The sequence below is a fragment of the Rhododendron vialii genome, chromosome 13a, assembly GCF_030253575.1.
Source record: "Rhododendron vialii isolate Sample 1 chromosome 13a, ASM3025357v1".
Classification (NCBI taxonomy): Eukaryota; Viridiplantae; Streptophyta; class Magnoliopsida; order Ericales; family Ericaceae; genus Rhododendron; species Rhododendron vialii.
Window position 1 is genome coordinate 92196 of NC_080569.1, and position 20351 is coordinate 112546.

Below are 20351 nucleotides of genomic sequence, written 5' to 3' on the forward strand. Positions count from 1 at the left end.
TTTGTGGATTAACGTTCTAACTCTAAATAACTCTTCTACAGCTCTGCAGGGTCTTATCTTTTCGTGTCACACACAGGATTTGGAGGGGTTTCTTACGCAATGGCTATTATCTGTATAAGACTTGATGCGGATGAAAAATTAGTTTCAGATACACCTCAACCATCAACTTTACTTTATCGAGCTTCTGATGAAGAAGCACACAAAATGGGTGATTACAGGGATATACTAAGTCTTACCAGAGTTCTTGTGTGTGGTCCAAAGAGTAAATCAGATGTTGACAGTGTCATAGAAAGGTAAGCCATTTTAGCTGACAAATGGAAGTTAGCCGTTCATGTGTGTGGTCCAAAGAGTAAATCAGATCTTGTTGTGTGTTTTAGTTTTCTGTTCACGTTTGCTAGTAATTGACTTCCTAACAACAATCAACTCACCTACCCGATTCCAAACAAAGAAAGGTGGCACAATGTACACTTTACAGAACAAAATAAACTGTAGAGTATGCCTTTCAGCCTTACAAATTACTTCTCTTTTCAATCGCTCCAACCAACCTATTCACAATTTATGTATCACTGCCAAATAATTACCACACCTAGGATTACTCCGGAAAGAAAGCCCCATGTACTTGAAATCTAATGGCTAAATGGGACATCTCAAATGACCCGCCAGGGATGCCACCCTTTGCAGTCAATCTTGTGGAATATTACATTCCGGATGAGTTTTTGTTCATGTTCACTTTAAGCCCTGAAATCATCAGACCTTTGATTTCTGCTGAAAGGAATCCCCAAGCTTAGTTGCACGAAGCGGGAGCGGGTGCGGGAGCGGAAGCAAGGGAGTGAAGGAATATAGAAATGAAAATAATGTAGCATAGAGTATTCACTTTAAAAAGTACAATGATTTAGGAAGTAAAAATATGGGCCAAGTCCTCCATAAGTGTAAGAAATGGGCTAGTGGTACAATATATGATTTTTTTTTCAAGATATCATGACTTAGGCTAGATATATGAGTTCATCAAAGACCAATTAATAAAGCTAAGTGATAGATCCCTGTTTTTCTATGCAAATATCATATAAAAGCTCCCATCTTCATAAGGAGCGAGATGGGAGCTGGCTCCTGTCAAGCTCCTTAGTTGGGAGCGCAAAAGCGGGCTCCCACGGTGGGAGCGGCACCACTTTAGGAGCTCCCTGGAACTAAGTCCCCAAGTACTTGAAGGCAAATTTCTAAATGGACCTTAGTTGCAGGATCCTCCTATGGGGGTATCCCTCCCGCTCCTATCGGGACAGAATCTCACTTTCAATTCGGATGGATAAAGAGGCAGAGGAAAAAACTTCAACATTCCCATTGGCGGTCAACACTCCTAATGTTACATTCTTCTAATGCTCCACTTCCACCTTCACCACCGCTCTTGGTTCGTGCAACTATCGGTGGGACATCCAAACTACCTGCCACCTTTTGTTGTATAGTGGAATATTAATTCCAACTAATGAGTTTACGTTCCTCACCTGAAGCCCTGAGATCATAAAGAAAATCCTAAGAATAGAAAGCAGATTAACTGTGTTAATCTCCTCACTCCTCACTGTTAAGTGAAGTCCCACATCGCGTTGGTACCTAAGTAATATGAAGTATATAAGCGTGAGACCACCCTTACTTCAATAGCTAGATGCAAGACCAGCTGGGTACCACAGATGGGTAGGGTGTGTGTGTCTGGCCTGCAAGCGCCAGGTGGGGCCGGGCAAGCACATAGCGTGTGAGGGAGTTGTGAAGCGAAGTCCTACATCGCCTGGGTACAAAAGTAATATGAAGTATATAAGCGTGAGGGCACCTTCGTTTCAATAACTAGCTTTTGGGGTTAAGTTCTACCTAAGACCTGTAACACTCGCCAAAAGTGAAAAGGGAATCATATGGAAACAGACTAAACAGTAATGAGAAACTGAAACTTATCCCCCACCAATCGTAAAAGCCTCCACAAAACCCATTTCCTCAACCCTATCAATCATTCTCCTTTGAAATATTATGAACCATTGAAGTAAACAACAATGGATATGAAGGATCTCCTTGGCTGGGACCTTTATTAGCCTAAAAACATCAGCAGCTTTATGTGATCTCTATGTTTCTCCCTTAAATTTAATCCTTGTTTGAGTTCTAGACTCCACCACCTCATTTGCAAACATTAACGAGAAACTGAAACCTTATCCCTAACAATCATAGACCCCTACACAAAAGCCATTTGGTCACACCTGTGGGACTACCGTTCTCCCCAAGATATGAACTGTACAAAATAGATATGAAAGATCTCCTTGTCTAGGACCTCTACTAGCCTAAAAAAATGAACGGCTTCATGTGAACTAATACTGAAGAATTGCACATCGACAAACAACTGTGTCTCCCTCATCTCTCTCCAAATCCATTCTCTAGAATGAGATTCATGAGAAAGTGCCAAAAAAAAAAAGGACAATTGATGTTTTTTTTAATGTTTTTATCCCTTAAAATAACTCCTGCCTTGCGTAAGCTCTAGACTCCACCACCTTATTAGCTACTAAGGCTCAAGAGCTTTGACTCCCCACAACAAAGTTACCCTGAGAAAAATAGGTGGTATCACGTAAGACCAATAGAACACGGCAACTCCTTGGCCAATATTTTATGTGTTGATATTGTTAAACTCATAGACCGAAGTTTTTAAAGACTTCTTTTTCTTTTCTTAATAAAATACAGGGATCAATTCCTAACCTTCTATCCCATTATAGTAACCCCTCCCTTTGAAAAATGCAAACTGGTTGCTGGTAAAAAAAAAGGAATGCAAACTTGTATAATTGGTAAAATCCTAGTAATGATCCGATCTTCCCCATCCCTTTGAAAAATGCAAACTGGGTGCTGGTAAAAAGGAATGCAAACTTGTATAATTGGTAAAATCCTAGTAATGATCCGATCTTCCCCCTCCAATCAATCCAGGACCTACTTCTAATGGGTGCTCATTTTTCTATTCCCATTTTCTCCTATAAAGAAGAAAAGACTGAAGAAAGGTCCCAAAAAAGTTTTGCCATGCCATCTCCTCTTCTTTAACCAACATTTCTTGTCGAGAATTAATAAGCATTTGTGCATAATTTGACTGCATGCCAGGAACCTTCCTAGCTTCTTCAGTACTCTGAGCTTCAGTTCCGTGATAGGAAGCATCTTTTTGTTGATACATTAATTTGTCTTTACACATTACTTTGTTTTATATACCACATCATGCCTTACCTAGCTGTACAAGTTTCGATATTAAGAACTGTATTTATATTTGTTCAGCTTAAAACTAGAGTAGTTGGGAGGGAACTTGCATATATTGTTGTGCCCGGGGACACCCAGAAAAAACACACATCCAAACAGAGAAAACATTTTTTACGTGGTTTGGCAGATCACCTTCTCCACGGGCAGCAGATTTGTATCATGGTGGGTGTACAATCACTCACCCAAGCCGCAGTGTATACCCATCACACCTCACAAATCACTCAGAGATGTCATTTATATCTTGCCAGGCTTTCCTCGATCATACTATTACATATTTATATGGGAGGAGCTGAAGCTTTTCATCAATTGATGAAGGAGGTAGTTGGGGGTTTAGCCATCAATCGGTGGTTGGAAGATGGGAGCTCGAGATTTGAGCCAAAAAGTGAACATACATGCCCTTGAGGAAGATGTGCAATCACAATTGGTGGGATCAGAGCTGAGAAATTGTCATTATCCGGCGAGGAATCCTAATATGGCTTTGGGATCATTAGTTACAGCTGATGCCGTGAAGGGAGTCTTAAAAGAGTTTTGGGATCATGTGCTACAGCTAGAAATCAACAAGTTTTTGTTTGTTTAGTCACTTTCTTCGTTTAAGGCTTGAATTCAAAATCTTTAAGTTTCAACAGTAAACTACAGTTAACAATCAGCCCAATAGTAAATCAAGAATGAACCAATTTACTCATATCTTCCCAAGTAAGCACCTTCAACATTCTATGACGTGGAAGTTGTCTTCTCGTACTTCTATGAGGGAATCTGCTTTTTATATGGTCATATGTCCTTGACTATTTAAGATAACTACAGTATTATTTATCAAGTCATTTATAATCTCCTCACTTGACAGGCACGAATCGAAAAAGGGCCAGGGGCATATTCATTTGTATTTGAAAGTCAATCCACAAAATATTCTCACTTAACTTTCTTTTTTTTGATATTATAGTAGGTTGAGACAGTTAAGTTAATTAATAGTTACCCACTGCTCTTTGTTGAAACGTCTCATAAGTAATGCCATTTAGGAGAAGTCTATCCTAAAGGTTGTTGATTCCCCACTGCTCTTTGTTGAAACATCTAACAAGTAATGTCATTTAGGATTCGTCTATCCTAAAGGCTGTTGAGTCCTCCTTACCTCTCCTTAGGTAGGTTTATGTGTTTCGTCTATCCTAAAGGCTGTTGAGTCCTCCTTACCTCTCCTTAGGTAGGTTTATGTGTTCATTGGTTGTACACATAATACTGCAGTATTCATGGTGTATTTTACTCTATGTACAGACCAAAGTATTGCGTCAGCCCAAGTGATCCGAACTCAAGTTTCGGCCTGCAGCCCCCACGGGAAATTATGTTGTCAGTTCGTTTAACTAGGATGCAAAGTTGTGTTAATCTCCACGTATCTTGTGTTGTTCTTGGGTCATAGAATATATTTGTTAACATAGTGAGTGGCCATCTTAATTCTCCTAAATACAGTGACTACTGGAAAGATCAATGAATAAAGCAGTATGTGAGCCTGTTTTTGGATTGTTATGAGAATCTTCCCATTTCCAATTGGCCTGTTATAGCTTCAAGAGGACCTTTCACTTATTTTGAAAGGATGAGGAACACAGACTTATTATGTATTAGTGGTTGTGCCCACATTAAACGCTGGCTAGCCAATTGAATATTAGCAAATAGCTGAAAGCATCTAATGTGTACAATCTCCCTAGGACCAGTGCATCTAGTTTGTGTTTTCCCAGTCTATTCCCTGTCTTGGTTCACTTAACTTAAAGGAGTGCGAGTTGCATGTGAGATTGTGTCTTAGCATTGGCATTGAACAAAATCTACAAACCGGTGGTAATTTCTGTTCCAAAAGACTGCATTCATGCTGTGCTTGCTCTGTGGAGTTACTTCTTACGTGTTTCTCATAGAAATCAATTAACCTACAGGTGTGCAGGTGCTGGCCATTTGCGAGATGATATTCATTACTACAGTAAGGAACTTGAAAAGTTTCCAGACGGTGATGATGAACATCGAGCATACCTGATGGATATGGGCGTTAAAGCTTTAAGGTTAGTTTGGGTTCCCCAATAAATAAAGTGATAGGAGAGGCCTTGATTCCATTGATGAAAACAAGTTCTATAAACTAGTCTTTCCAGCCCCGATATTTGTTCTTATTTGCTTAGATCGATTTGATTGCTCTAGAAGAAATCCTAAGTTGTGAAGATCCTAGTATGTAATCTTCAACGAAAGAAGCGTCTTGGTTGGAATTGGTGGAAATATGCCCTCCCTAAAATGTCTATTTCTGCATAGGTGCGTAGCCTGCTTTGGACTTTAGTTGGTCATCTTATTGTAACAAGCATTCATCTGAAATCTGTTTGGTATTCTTACACCCCTCTCAACTCTTTAGCCACTTAAACATGAATCTTTTGTGCATATGATACATACCGTTGCTTTATGCCTAGTGGCCAATGGAATGATTAATCAAATGATTTTATGATGAAATACGAAATGGAATGAACCGCAGATAGCTGGTCCATTCTACCTCACTAGATTAACGTTCAGATCTCTTTTTCTTTTTTTGGTTATGTTTCTATTAAGCTACAAACCGAAAAGAGGCAAGGGAATATCCTTGAAGCCCACACTAAGAGGACACCCTCACCAGCTACCAAAACCAGGCAAAACAGGCTCCTGCTTACAGCACCAGGAGCACAGCTAGCATACAACATGAAAACTAGAACCAACAGCTTACAAGCAGTGAATCAGATTCATCAGAAATGCCTAGACATACCCCAGGATTTCCCAAATGTGTTATTTGCTTGAGAGTGTGGAACCTTCTTCCAAGAGGCTATTCTTAATTTCCAGAATTACAGTAGAGGCATCAAGACATTGTTTTTGAAAGAGTTAGTTTCCTTTCTCTCCAAATGTAGTAACTAGTGGCTGACAGGGCAATGCTGAACACAGTAGCAGAGACTGATCTCGCTTTGCAGTTTTGAGTGGCCCATTCTATCACCTCAGAAAAGCTCAATAGGATCTCCAGCTATACCACATTTGCCTTGTAACTGTTTCCAAACCTGGAATGAGAAGTGGCACTCAGAGAGTAAGTGATTGTGGAATCAAGATAGACCTCCAGTGCACTTGGATGCTGAAGAGTAAAGAACTTATCAACTGGCTCTTCCACCATAAGACAGGATTTTATTTGACCAAGAGTAAATTCTTTCCCAGATTTTATACTTCAAAAGCAAAATTATGATATTGCAGTCTAGTACTACCTACAATGATATTGCTGTCTACTAATAATCAGGATAAACATGCCACCTGCAAAAACAGAGTGGGGATGACGCTCTCCATTAATGGAGATTCAAAACCTAGGAGAAGCGTCACACTTCTTGATCCATTGAACATAAATGCGGGTATAATCCTCCTTTAGTCCCAAACGTGCCAATCCTCTGAGTCATATGCCATCATGAAATCCAGTTTCGTGGTACACCTGGCCTCTCCGTCATCCTTGTATACCCCCTAACCAATTCTTGCATCAATAGGATATTATCCATGATAGATCTGCCTTTAATGAAGGCTGACTGATTGGGACCATTGATCTTGGGGAAGAGAGATTGCAATATATTAGCTAGGATTTTGATAAGACACTTCTAATGCACATGCTATTGGCCTATAATTGTTAATAGAAGCAGGAGTCTCATTGTTAGGAACAAGGGATATGGCAGTAGAATTCCATTCCACCAACAATTCTCCTCTCTCAAAGAAATACTTGGTTGCCTTCATGAAGTCAGAGACAATTACATCCCAATTCGGCTTTTAGAAAGCAGAATTATAACCATCTAGCTCTGGGCCTTGTCATTCTTAAGTCTTAACAGATTTCAAAGCCACTTTCATTTCATCTTTAGTAACAGGGCTGATACGGCCTTCATCCAAGGGTACCTTCCTATTTATTGCCACAGATAGGGCTTGTATAGCATCCCTTTCCAATTCCGTCACGAAACCAGTCCCAAGGGCCCTTGTAAACCCCAGGATCTCAGCATTGATGACCCCTGGCTCCTCTAACTTGACTCTCTGAGCGGTTACTAGGCTTAAAATAGTGTTCTTCATCCTTCGACAAACCATCTCTTGTTGGAAGAACTTACTATTTCTATCACCCACTGAAAGCCACTTGACCCTTGACTTCTGTTTCTTTAAAGATTCTTCAGCAACACTGAGCTTTGCATCTCTTTCTCCAATTCATAAAGGGATTCATCTCTTGGGGAATTGAAGCACATTGTTTGCACCTTTTGCTACTCCAATCTAGCCTTCATCACTCTGCTCTTAATGGTACTGTGATGTTTGGTGTTGAAGTCTTTCAACACAGGCTTAATCTCTTTGATTTATGGCTCAGGATGTACATTGGGGTGCCCTTCATCTTTGACGCCAGGGTCTAACTAGCACTTCCTGGAAACTATCATATCCCATCGAGAATTAAACAACCCGAAGGGAGAATGTCTTTGCACTTGAGGAAGGACACCACCAAAAAGCAGTGGTCAGAAATCCCAGGGGCACCAAAATCATTCAGCCATTCAGAATTCACCAAAGCTTTGTCCAGTTTACTCTTGTTAAGCCCCAAGCCCTCCTCTTCTAGTAGACCAGCCCTTAGTTACACGAAGCGGGAGCGGGGGCGGGGACGGGGACGGGGGAGCGGATGATCACAGAAGTGTGGGAGCGCCATTGGGAGCGGTTAGGAAAATTTATTAAAATTATAAATATATTTTGGAATTTTATATTGTTAAAATGTCAATATAAAAATATTATTCTACCACATAAAATATTACTATTAAAATTATAAGTTTCTAGTTATATTTCAACATTTTTATTGTAGCACATGATTATACAATAGAGCTCTTTGTGCATATTAAGTAGGCATAAAAGTTAAGGGCATTAATATGACTCTAGAAGGTTAATATCAGATGTGCTCACTAACAAGATCAAAACAACTTTAAAGGTACCAATTGCAACTTGAATCGTAAGTCTCTCAACCGTTTTTTGGGTGTAAGTTCCCGTATAGGTAAGGAACGAGTTCCCGTCGTCATTGGGACGGGTTTCTTGGAGTTTCCTTCGACGGGAACGCGGAAACGCGTTTCCGTCGAAGAAACGTGGGCATAGTTGAAGGTTCCTGCAACTAAGGACCAGCCTCTAGGATCCATTGACATCCATCTTAATGGCATTCCGACAGTTGCTGAACTCCTCAGTTGCGGCAGTCTCAATCCCCTTGAGCCTCTCATAACTCTTTCTACTACACTGAAATCACCTAGTTGTATGCATGCCATGCTGCCAATTAATGAGTACGAAACCTCATGTCCGCCCAAGGTCTCCTCCTATCATATGTCAGGTTGAACACAGAGACAAGAGAGGCACAAAAGAACTCGTGCTTCATCTTGTCCACTTTCTCTGTAATCAGCTGAGGCCTAAGAGGAAGCATTGAGCGCATCCATCACCAAAGCTTGGGGTCCCATGCCAATATAATTTCTAGCCATAGTTTGTGCCCAGATTATGCAAAGCCAAACCCAGGGAAACTTGAGATAGTTTCTGTCAGATTTTCGTTTCGAAGTTCTCTTTGCTTGTGCGCCTGTTCATTTTTTTACCTTCTGTTGCATTTATAGAGAGTTGAATCCCTGCATTACTGCTTAAATTGAGGAAGTATGCATCTGCGTATCAGCGTCGGCATAGATCAAATGGAAGAAAATTAAATGCATAACCAATAGAACTTATTTCTTTGCAGGAATGGGATGAGCGATGATTTGTTTATGTTTAAGACTTTTATTTTTGTCTCTTTTGCAGACGGTATTTTTTCCTGATCACATTTAGATCCTACCTGTACTGCACTTCTGCGACCAAGATGCAGTTCTCCTCCTGGATGGATGCAAGGCCTGAACTTGGTCATCTCTGTAATAACCTTAGGATTGACAAATGATTTCAGACATACATCTATGCCTTTCAAAACATAGTTATGTACAGCCAATGATGTCTGTTGCTCTCTATCTTTGTCTCTTAGTAGATGTGTCGGTATTTATAGATGGAGAGCTATAAAAACACATAGGTATGCGTACACGGGGCTACAGAGGGAAGCTAGATATTACAGGGTCCTTGCACTCACGTACCCCCAGTACAAGGATGCATTCAAATAGATGCATTCAGAATCATTATTGTTTAGTTTGTAAATTGGTTTATGCTATGTGATTACATAAAGCCAGCCCCTCATGTTGTCAAAATCTCTATGGGTTGATTCTCAAGGACCACTGTTATGTGCATAGTAGTAAAATTATTGTATAGTGAAGCATTAAAAAGCGTATTCAAGCCTCTCATACTCCAGCTCATAAGCCCATCGGTTAGAGTTAATCTTTATGTAGTAAAACAAATAACAGATCTCCCTTTCTCGTTGTCGTCCAAGAATACAGGACTTTTTAATGTGAATGTTATTATTGATGGAGCAATATACAGTGACCCATTTGGATAGTCTACGATGTGTTAAACTTGTATGGCTCTAAGCAAATGATGTGCCATCAGCAATCAAATAATGTGGTAACTGTCTGGCAAACCGCTGCCTAAAATGTTACAGCATACCTATATGTGATCACCCAGACGACGTTGTATCCAGTGTTGCTTAACACATGCCCATTTAAACAAGTTATTTCTGTGTTACACGAGACTTTATTTTGATAACTCACTTGCCCGAGCGAGTTCTTATTTTGATAACTTGGAGCATCCATATTTGACACTTTTTGTTCACTTTGGAGTCAGATTTTTTTTCTGAAAAATTCAGATAACAAGTTTTTTTTTTGCATTTCCTGGGCTGTCCAAAATTGTTTGGACGGTTTGAATGCACCAAATGAACCGAACTGATCCGAAGCGAATGAATGGGATCAGGCTTTTGGACGGTATGGATGCACAAAATAAACCGAACTTATCCGAAGCAAATGAACGGGATCCGGCCCCGTATTTTACCAAGTTTTGGTGTACGTGCTTTTAATGGATATCCTATGCTTGAAAAGTCAAAACAGTTTATTTTGTGTACTTTTACACGTGTAAATAGTGTAACGGTGTACTCTCTATGAATTTACCGGGCCCACCTAGCGAAAATAATTCACCGCAACCGCAATCCTCAATTGACATCTGGCAAAGAAATTGCTGATTTGTCACAATTTCTCCTATGTTTTGCTTGTATATAATGAGTACATGATACGTACGTGGTTATTATTATTGTACTCCATTTTTTAAAAATGCATTTCTAATTTTTTTTCTTTACAAACAACATAAGCAATGATCTACTGTATTCTTTATTTAGTTTTAGGTGTTGATCTATTCTCAGTTTTCACTCAAATTTTTGGTCTTATGTCATCTCACTTAGGGCCGTAAATGAGCTGAATCGAGCCCAATATTAGAATATTTAAGTTTGTTTGTTTAGTTTTTTAGCGAACTCGAGCCGAATTTAAAGAAAATTTGACGAGCCAAGCTTGTCTAGATTTGAGTCAAACAAGAAGTTGTTAACGAGTCAATAATATTAAATATGTATGCTCTCATACAGGTTTAGATATGCAAATAAGGTTTTGAGTATGCACATAAATACGTTCATACATATATAAAATGATAAAAATATATACATAAATTAGGTTTTAGTAATTGTAAACGATTATACTTGTATAAGTTCTAAAATTATCAGTAAATACATACGAAGTACAAATTATATAAGTTCATATTGTGGGCACACGCCCCAAAAATTCTATTTTCTGTGCATAAATTCGGGTGTGCCCTTCTTGGGAAGCACGGCGAAACGCTTACAATTCAGAGTCGCCACTCGGGTTTTGCGGTATGCACCCAAGGAACCGAACTTGAAACGTTTGCTACGTTGGTTGATTTTGAAAAGGCATAGACTGGTCCGTCGTCACCTTCGATATCTGAGGTTCGGGAGCCAGGTTACGAGAGGGGAAGGGTTTTATGGCACCCCTCTCGCCCAATCCGGAGATCGGTCTTTACTTGGGCATTTTGTAAAACATTTGCGTTTTTCTATCATTAATCGTTTTTTAGCTAGTTAGGGCGGGGGAACAATTAAAGGGGATTAAAACTGTAACAAGTTTGCATTTATGGCAAAGTATGATGGATTGAAGCAATGAATATAGATTGAGAACAAGCACCTGTAAGCATTTTAAACAAACTGGAACACGTTGTCCCGGAATGACGCGCGCAGGAGAAAACCTGTATGCATTGGCTAGGCCACTGCATACAGAAGTAACCTGCGTACGTAGCCGTAGGACTGGCGTGCGCCGGTAAATCTAAGTTCACAGCTCCTACTCTCAGCCCTCTGGGCTCTGGAAAAGACCAGTGCATACCCAGGACAAACCACACAGTTAGTATAGCAGCATACATACGGTTACAGACAGCATAAATGATTCCAAGGAGAAAAAATAGACAACACACCCCATAAACAGTGTGGGAACATAAACAAAGGCCAGAATTTAGCTATCATGCAAGGGCCAGCTACTGGACCCATTGCAACTGTCGTACGCCAGTCCAAATACCCCATACGCCAGTTACACTATTTAGTCAGTGCTTGACTTTGCATGATTTGGGCTCTGGAACACGACCAGAAGGATCCCAGAGGCCTTTTAAAGCAGAAATAACGAAAGATAACTACACAGCTCTAAAAATATGGAAAGCAATAAACTGGTTCTTGACATCCATAAAGGTGATAAGATAAGAAATAAAACAAGAAAAGGAAGATCGGTGATCCCCACGCCAGTGGTGCACATACAGCCATGACTGGCGTACAGCTTGATGATACTGGCGTGCACCACGTGTCATCTGGCACGATCTTTAGATCTTGCTAGCTTTAGGGCCATGACTAGTATTAATTACTAGCCTTAACCCTGCCAGCACCCCTCAGAGGTCAGAACAGGAAGATAACAAAAGTTGGTATATCTTTGGTTTTGAGGTTGATGGGGTGCTTTTGAGCTTGAGTTTGTGGTTTGATGGATGGATGATGAATGATCTAGGTACTGTGGTATGGAGAGGAAGGTTCCCTACTTACTCTTCCAAGTGATGAAAGAAAAAAAAGCAAGGAAAACAAAGAAAACAAGAGAGAGAAAGACCTCCACTCTTAATGGTGGTTAATCATTGTGAACCCCTTGCATATAAATGAAAGGAGGGTATTTATAGCCCAAGGGAGGACTGAAGAGGGCAGTAATCAGTTGGGTTAAAGGCTGGTTAGGTTAAGGAGGGAGCCTCCCATGAATTAAATGCATGGGACTAGGTAGGGGTGTAAACGAGCCGATCTTCAGCGAGCTCGAGCTCGAGCTCGGCTCGTTTACTTAACGAGCCAAAACTCGAGCTCGAGCTCGGCTCGAGCCTTAACGAGCAGAGCCCTTAATGAGCCGAGCTTAGTCATTTATTAAACGAGCCTCTTTTATCGAGCCGAGCCTCCCTTAACGAGTCGAGCTCCACTCTGCTCGTTTAGTAAACTCGCCGAATACTCGAGCTCGAGCTCGGCTCGTTTACTAAACGAGTCGAGCAGAGCCTTAACGAGCCGAGGTCGCGAGTAGCTCGGCTCACTTACAGCCCTAGGACTAGGTGATGGAAGATGTAAGAGAGAGAGGGGAGCAACCCTGCATGATTACAATCATCAGGGGACTGTAGACTACGTCAGGGTGGCCACAAAAGTCTCGAGCACGTAGTTGAATAGTGACATTTGACTAATTTTGACCGGCGTACGCCAACATGGTACCTGCGTGCGCTAGTGGTAACTGAGTCAACGGTTGATGACTGACACGTGGTAATTTACCAGCGCACGCCAGCACAATACTGGCGTAAGCAAGTATGGTTTTGCTGAGGTCATTTGGTTCTGGCTTGAAGGGTTTGGACAAGGCTCAACAAAGGTTTGAATGAGGTTCAGGACGCTCAAAGCTCAGACACACCAATAACCTCGGGATGTTCTTGACCGTAATCATCATTGGAGAATCAAAGACCGTAAGTAAACTAATCTGGACAGTCCAAAATAGAGTGTCTACACATATAAATCAAGTTCACATAAATACGCTCATACAGATATAAAATGCTACAAAGAAAAAACATATATATAAATTTGGTTTTTTAGTAATTGTAAATGGTTAAACTTGTACAAGTTCTAAATTTTTTAGGAAATACATATATAAATTTGTACATATACAAATTATATAAGTTACTACTAAATCAAGTTCAATATAAAATTCTCATGATATATGTATATTTTAGGTTTGCGAGTTTGATCGAGCCGAATACTACAAGGTTTAGGTTCGGCTCATTTATGAAACAAGCCTAAAATTAAGGCTCAATTTTGGTTTATTTAGTAGACGAATCGAATTGGAACAAGCCTTTATCGAATCGAACCTCAAATAGTTCACCAACGGCTCAGTTCATTTACAACCCTACACCCCCATATACTAATATTAGAGTTCTCGCATGTACATGCCGGATAACCTTACCAACATTAATTTAATGCCTTGAGTTTCTATCATTGTTGGCCTCCATCCTTAGAGATTCGCGATTGCTAATAGTGATACAAATAAGCATAACATTAGACACATAATTCTTCAATATGGTCTTCACTCACGCTCTCAATCCTCACATTTTCGCATCTGCACTAGCCTGCGTATTATGTGACTTATGTCAAACATCCAATCATCACTAACTCGAAATCAATTCACTAAACATTGGAGTACCTAATTGCTGAAACTCAAACTTTAAGAATGTTAATCAGGTGTAAACAATTTTATCATACACAATTACTTTATTTGTCGCGAGTGGATTTTGCGAGTGATGTCAAGTTAAAAAAGGTTGGTTGGGATTGATTACGCATATGTAAATTCATGAAAATATTACGTCGTGTGATTTAGATTAAGTGTGTAGTCAACATAGATTGATTGTGATATGGTGTGATAACTGAAAGTTTAGAATTTACAATAAGTGCAAATGGTTAAACTCTGTCGTTGGAACTGAGTAGTAGTATATATTCCCTCCATCCCATAATATTTTGTCTTTTTGGGGAATCTAATTCTTTAAGAAACAACATCATTGTAAACAAAAAATTATTCAATTTCATAAGATATCATTGATGTGACATTTTTTTATCGGCAATTTGATGTGACATTAAAATCAAAACTTAAAATAGTATTTCTATGGTGGTTGTGACCTAAAAGAAAACGCAATACAAGAAATGTTCTTTTAATCATACCAGTTGAAAAGTTAAAATGGATATATATTTTGGGACATACAAAAATGGATGGACCTAGAAAAGGAGACGGAGAGAATATAAAGGTTGCCATTGCTGTTACATTTATAAGTCTTGTGCGTTTGATTTGAAAAAGGCACAATTAAAAGGAGTAATTTGTGACAAGGATCAAATTCCAGGGTTTTCTTTATAATCATCGCCGCATATATCCATTTTTTACGCAATCAGGACCAGCCCAGAATCACGCAGGTCTGTCTGTCTCTCTCTCTCTCTCTCTCTCTGCATGCTTTTATGCTTAATTTAAATGCCTATGCATTGTTTGGATTTGAATTTGAAATTTTTTTTAAAAAATAGCAGGGATAATAAGTGGAGAGAGATAGAAAAAAAAATGTTGAAAGTAGAGAAATCCACGATGAATTTAGGGAAAAGAATTTGAAAAATTCTTTTTAAGTTGCAAAGGGAACAAAGCATTATATTATATGTTTGGGGCCTAGCTAGTAAATGATCACTCCTTGAAAGAGTATAAATCGAGCAGTTCCTTTCGAGGCTTCTACCCAGGGCCGGCCCTGCTTAATACGTTTGTGATCAAGTGGTGTATTCTCATAATTGGAGTATGTGTTATCTCTGTGAATCCCGAGAAAATCTCTTAATGATAAATAGCTTCAGGATGCATTTTTTGTTTTGAATCTTATATAGACAAGTCTATTCACTGTTTTTATTTGTTTGAGTGGTTATTTTTTGTATACTGTTGGTTTGATGTAATCAGAAGTTTGGTTCAGTTCTGATTGATCTTACTAGTTAATCGATGAAGTAAGCTATGTATGTCCTCTTTTCCAGATTCTGAAATAGTTGTCACTGATGTCTGAAATCCTTACATTGGAGACTCATAAGTCTCAATGAAGTTAACGTTCTAATGTCGTGCCAATTGTAGTAGTACAGAAAGCGCATTCATCTCTCTCTCTCTCTCTGTTGTCGCTCTTACTTTATAAGGATTTTTATTTCAATGTGGCCTCCTCAACATACGCTACCCTTCTCCAGCGTCAACAAACATCATTCAAATGGAAAGCAAAGGCACTGGTGTCATGAGGAAACGTGTCAAGCTAACTGTATGTCCAGTTGTGTTGATTCTTCACCTTTTTTGAGGAAGGAAAAAATAAAGGAGAAGAAAGAATTGCTATTTGGAGTTTTGTACAGGTTATATCTGATCTATTATGGTGATTAGGTGGAAGACACAGTACCAATTGAAGGAGGAAAAGCTCTTGATGAGATTGTTGAAGAAGAAACTGGCATCCATCCTGTGGTATCTGAGCAGATGGAGCTTGAAATCGGTCACATTCTTGAAAAGATCAATCGCTTTACTCAGCTGGTAACTATGCTGAATTATCTTTCTCACGAGATAGAGCATGTCATAATCCCAAACAACCCAATAAATATGTCAAGTTTGAGGTCATACCATGTATATGGCTACAGTATCTTCTTTTTAGGCCGAGTTACCACTTCTGGCAAGCTTTATCTTGTTGTCTTACTGTTAATTTGCAATCACACAGGTATCCGAGTTACTTGAATCAGGGAAGTCACTTCTAAAGGAGCTCAGTAATGAATTTGAAGAACGTGTGATTTTGTGAGCACTCAATTGCAATCTAGGATTGAAATCATTAGAGATGAGATTTTTTTTTACATGTTTTCGAACTTTCTGTCTGCAGAGTACACAAGGAACAGATAGACAAATGGCAGGAGGAGATCAAGGAATTGCGTATGCTTGATGCTTCAAATGAGGATGTCAATGCTCTTTTGCACAATGCTCAATATCTGCTTCAAAATGTTCATTCTGATTCCTGAAGGTAAATTAAATGATTATGATCACCTCAAACATGTTAGCACTAATTTAGTGATTGTGGTTCAGACATCTTTAGCTCTATGATTTAAGCACTTGTTTAGTGATTCTGGTTAATTCTCTCATGGCATGGTTCAAGCACCTTTACCTAAATGCAAAACCTTCTCAAGGTAGTTCAGTCCAGATAATTTCTCTGCCTTAAGGGAATGCTACTGACCAATTCTTTACTGGTTGTTTTATGTTTTGTGCAGTTAGGACAATGATGCTTGCATAGGATGGCTTATTTTCTAACGCAAATAGTGGTAAATGTTTACTAGTTCAAACAACAAATTGCAAGGATTTAGGTTTGAAGCATTTGTTCGGTAGAACTCATACGTGAGTTTTCTTTTCTTTGCCTTTTCTTACTTCAAAATCTGTTGTTGACTGCTCTATGAAGAACCAGACAGATTCAATTGATTGGTACTTTGGTGGTTACCTACTGACGCCTTAATCAGATGCTTAAACCTGTTAAATCTTCCTCTCGTTTAAGATCCATTTGGTATCTGCTTTGGTGAGCACCTTATGAGTTTTTCACAACACAGGTAGGCTATATTCTAAATATTTTGGATCTTCTGTGAAGGAATTTCCAGGCCTGAAAAGAATTCGTTTCATATTTATGGCTCCCTTAATCTCTTGGATCTTCTCCAAAAAAATTTATGTTTAGCTTACAAATATATTGTCCAACGTGCAACTGGTTGTCTTATTTGTCAGTTCATATCTTGCTTTTTTGGCAATTAGCCATGTCAGGTCCCTTCTTATAATCATGTGTTTCTCAAATTGGAAATGCACCTGTCAATCGCACAGAAATGAAACATCAATTACCTTCCATGCATTGCAATTTTTTATTGATTGATCCCTACCACTGAAAAACCCACTTTTTCAGGAGTTGTTCACTTTTTCTTTTTTTTAAAATTAACTTATGCTATAGTTTTGCTTAGGTACTAGATATATTCGTATCAAAGAAACCTGTAACCTTTTTGTGAGATGTATTGATAAAAAGTACTAAAATTGTAATTAGGACTTAAGGCTAATGCTAGGCTGATGCTGTTTTCTACATTTTTGTCTGTAATTTTGTCTAATCATACTTCCATATCCACTAATCTGAATCTGTTAAATTTAGCACCTCATCGTGTTTTCTGGTTCTGGTCCCTGGTATGAATCCGGAATAGATTGCTGAACTTGAGTAGCGTGTTGTTTGTGTTTGTTTCACCTGGCACTTGGTAACATGTGATACTGGAAAAAGGAATTAACAGCACATGCGGTTTTCGGAACTCTCTTAGTGAATTACCCTTATCGACCATGAATGGCCCTGGTATGTGCATGTCCACATGAAAGATCACAAAACAAGTGCAAAGTATGACGTTCTCTTTTTATTTTGAAAACCAACACAAACCACTGTCATTAAGTTGTGATATTATCAATGCCCCTATAACTCAAGAGTTGCATATGTTTTATCCACTGGAAATTGTAGTTGAGTTAATTAAGGAAAGTTCCCCGTGTCCCTTGCTGCTTTTCAGAGCTTGTTAAGGTAATCTGCCCCAAGGGAACTGATGGAAAGATGCAGAAGGGATTTGAAGGGATTTGAAAGCATTTGGATTGTACTTAACTATCTTCTGATGCTTGCGTCAGGTCATTGGTTTCTTGATTGCCATTCCTTTAACCACCTTTCAAGTAGTTTTATACTTACGTAGCCATGGGATTGCTCACAATAAATCACTTTAACCTTGTTCTCTTGAGAACTTCGCCGTTTTACTTTTCTCATTAGCCAACATCTTCCCAAACCTTATTCAATTTTTCTTCATTTCTTTATATGGGTTATGGACAAAACTAGGGAACTAAGTGCAAAGGAGAAGACCAAGGTAGGGAAGTCCAAAGCCCTGACCTACATTTAAGAAGAAAAAAACATGTCATTTCCCTCTAAGCCAAACAAAGTTTTCAAGTCCCAATCAATTGGGAAAATGTTTAATCTGCGATCTACTAGTGGATGGAGCTACTGGTGGGTGGAGCAGTGGCGGAGACAGTGTATAACCAATGGGGGCACGAGCACCTGCAATTTCTAATAATATAAGTTTTATTCCAAATCACATCTCCTAGTATCTCTGTCAAGTTTTCAAAAAAGTTTTCTTTTACGTATTTGTTTTTCATAAAGACCCGTTCTTTATTTGCATATTGCTGCAAATTTTACGTTCTAAGTTCATTTCTTTGATGTTACGGTTGTTTACTATGAAAGATAGAAAGTTTTAGGACATTGTTAATTAATGGTGACTCTACCGAGCTAATTTCCTAGCTACACCACTGGGATGGAACTTTTGCAAAATAATGAAATTCTTGAATGCATTTTTTTCTACCTTGCATCAACTCCGGGGCGGAGCTACCTGGTGGGGGGAGTGGCACATCCCACTCCCAGTGGCGACTCCAGGAATTTCAAAGCATGGGGTCATTCATAAACATCAATGCTTTTGCCAATTGTAAGACCGTAAAAATATAACATAATAATGGCAATTAATAACCTACTTCAACAAAAATCACATTTAAAGCTCGACAAGCGTTTCAACTTGAATACAAAAGATATCAAAATGCATATACCAATAATCTTTCTTATAAGTTCTCGACAAAAAAAGAAGAAGCTACATGAGCTTCTACAATTGCATTCGACGCGATTTCATATTTTGAAATCGTTGCATGATGGTCTCTATGTCAATAGCGTCAAAGTCTATATAATTATTTTTCCAAAAAATCAAACAACCATATCCTATATAGATTGCCAAAAAATTAAACAACCTATATCAAACTTGAGTATATACAAATTTCAAAGGGCAAAGCTAATAAAATTATTCATCTGTGATCAATTGAATTGAAGACTCGACGATAACAGAGGTGGTGAACACGTTTTGCTTTTCGTTTTGTACAGTGCCGCCTCTGGTTTTGAATTGACTATGAAAGAAAAATTATCCTATGTGGTGTCGCCGTAAATATCCACGGGGTCAGTCTATTAATTTTTAGAAAATTTCATTATGGTAGTAGTAATTAGTAAAAAAAAAATTCCATGGGGTCGCCGGACCCCACACCCTTGGCTGTGGCGTCACCACTGTCCACCCCGTTTCAAAAATATAAACAAAAAAAATGCACAGAAACATGTTAAATATGAAAATATGAGAAGTTAGGTACAAGAGAACTTTGGCAGAGTTGGTTAATTAGCGGGCCTTGTCTTGGATCACAATCACGGGAGTTCGATTACCCTTTCTCTTTGGGAAACCATCAGCACTCTCTCGCTCCCTCATTCTTAACTTTTGCATAAACTCCTCCCACAAGGTATTTTTCATTAATTGAAAAGGCACGTGACCCATTTGAACATTAGATTTTTTTTCAAGTTTAGTACGATTTTTACTGCATGTATCTTTATGAATATTGATGTGTGTGAATAGAAATATAAAATGAATTCACGAATATGTTGATTTTTATATTTGTATGAATTAGTTACGTGTTACACCTTTTTTTACACTTAAGGTGAGAGAGGGATTCTCCATTGCCTCTGACACTCCTAAAACATTTCAATTTAGTCATTCGAAACTTGCCACTTTCGAACACATAATTTTTTCTTTAAATTAATGTGGTTCGACTAGGTATTTACAAGTATGAAAAAAAAAACTAATACCTTGTAGAAATAATATAAAAATTGCAATTTAGAGAATGGTTAAACCTAATCTTATGACTTTCTACAATTAATTTTCTTCCTAATATTTTTTCGCACATGTAACTAGATTTTCATTGTACGGTGCCACCCCTGCGGCCGAATCCTAGCTCCGCCACTATCTCGATCCATATTTTGTGGAAACAATGTGGGTTTTTTCTTCTGTTACTAAGTTAAAGTCACCTTCTTGCACTAACAATATAGATGGAGAGCAGTGGTATAGACTTCATGCTCAAGTTCTAGCGAAATGTCCAAGGGCCATAAATGGCAAACGATTGGAGTCGACTAGTTTTTAGTTTACCATGGAAGCAAAGCGCAAG

The 20351-nt window shown here is 38.8% G+C and overlaps 2 protein-coding genes across 10 annotated transcripts in view; both read left to right on the forward strand.

Annotated features, from left to right (window-relative positions):
* The window catches only part of LOC131312310 (uncharacterized), a 33462-nt gene extending 23983 nt beyond the window's left edge, over nt 1-9479 (forward strand). For 5 of the 8 annotated variants that reach the window (XM_058339974.1, XM_058339976.1, XM_058339977.1 and 2 more), the window contains exons 17-19: nt 42-293; nt 5172-5294; nt 9049-9479. In XM_058339974.1, coding sequence (XP_058195957.1) covers nt 42-293; nt 5172-5294; nt 9049-9181 — 508 coding nt within the window. In that variant the 3' untranslated portion in view covers nt 9182-9479. Of the gene's footprint in view, nt 1-41; nt 294-3111; nt 3200-3509; nt 4001-5171; nt 5295-6169; nt 6290-9048 lie in introns of those variants that run through there. The other 3 variants (XM_058339978.1, XM_058339979.1, XM_058339980.1) reach the window with 3 other exon arrangements.
* A 5031-nt stretch (nt 9480-14510) lies between these two features.
* LOC131314435 (uncharacterized) lies at nt 14511-16833 on the forward strand. Of its 2 annotated transcripts, none has more exons than XM_058343058.1 (6): nt 14511-14716; nt 15506-15573; nt 15690-15833; nt 16015-16088; nt 16171-16308; nt 16553-16833. In XM_058343058.1, the coding sequence occupies exons 2-5, from the start codon at nt 15526-15528 to the stop codon at nt 16304-16306; spliced, it is 402 nt and encodes a 133-aa protein (XP_058199041.1). In that variant the 5' UTR covers nt 14511-14716; nt 15506-15525; the 3' UTR covers nt 16307-16308; nt 16553-16833. The 2 variants fall into 2 exon arrangements, with proteins under 2 accessions (XP_058199041.1, XP_058199040.1); XM_058343057.1 differs by lacking the exon at nt 14511-14716 and adding an exon at nt 14929-15078.
* The last annotated feature ends 3518 nt before the right edge of the window (nt 16834-20351 follow it).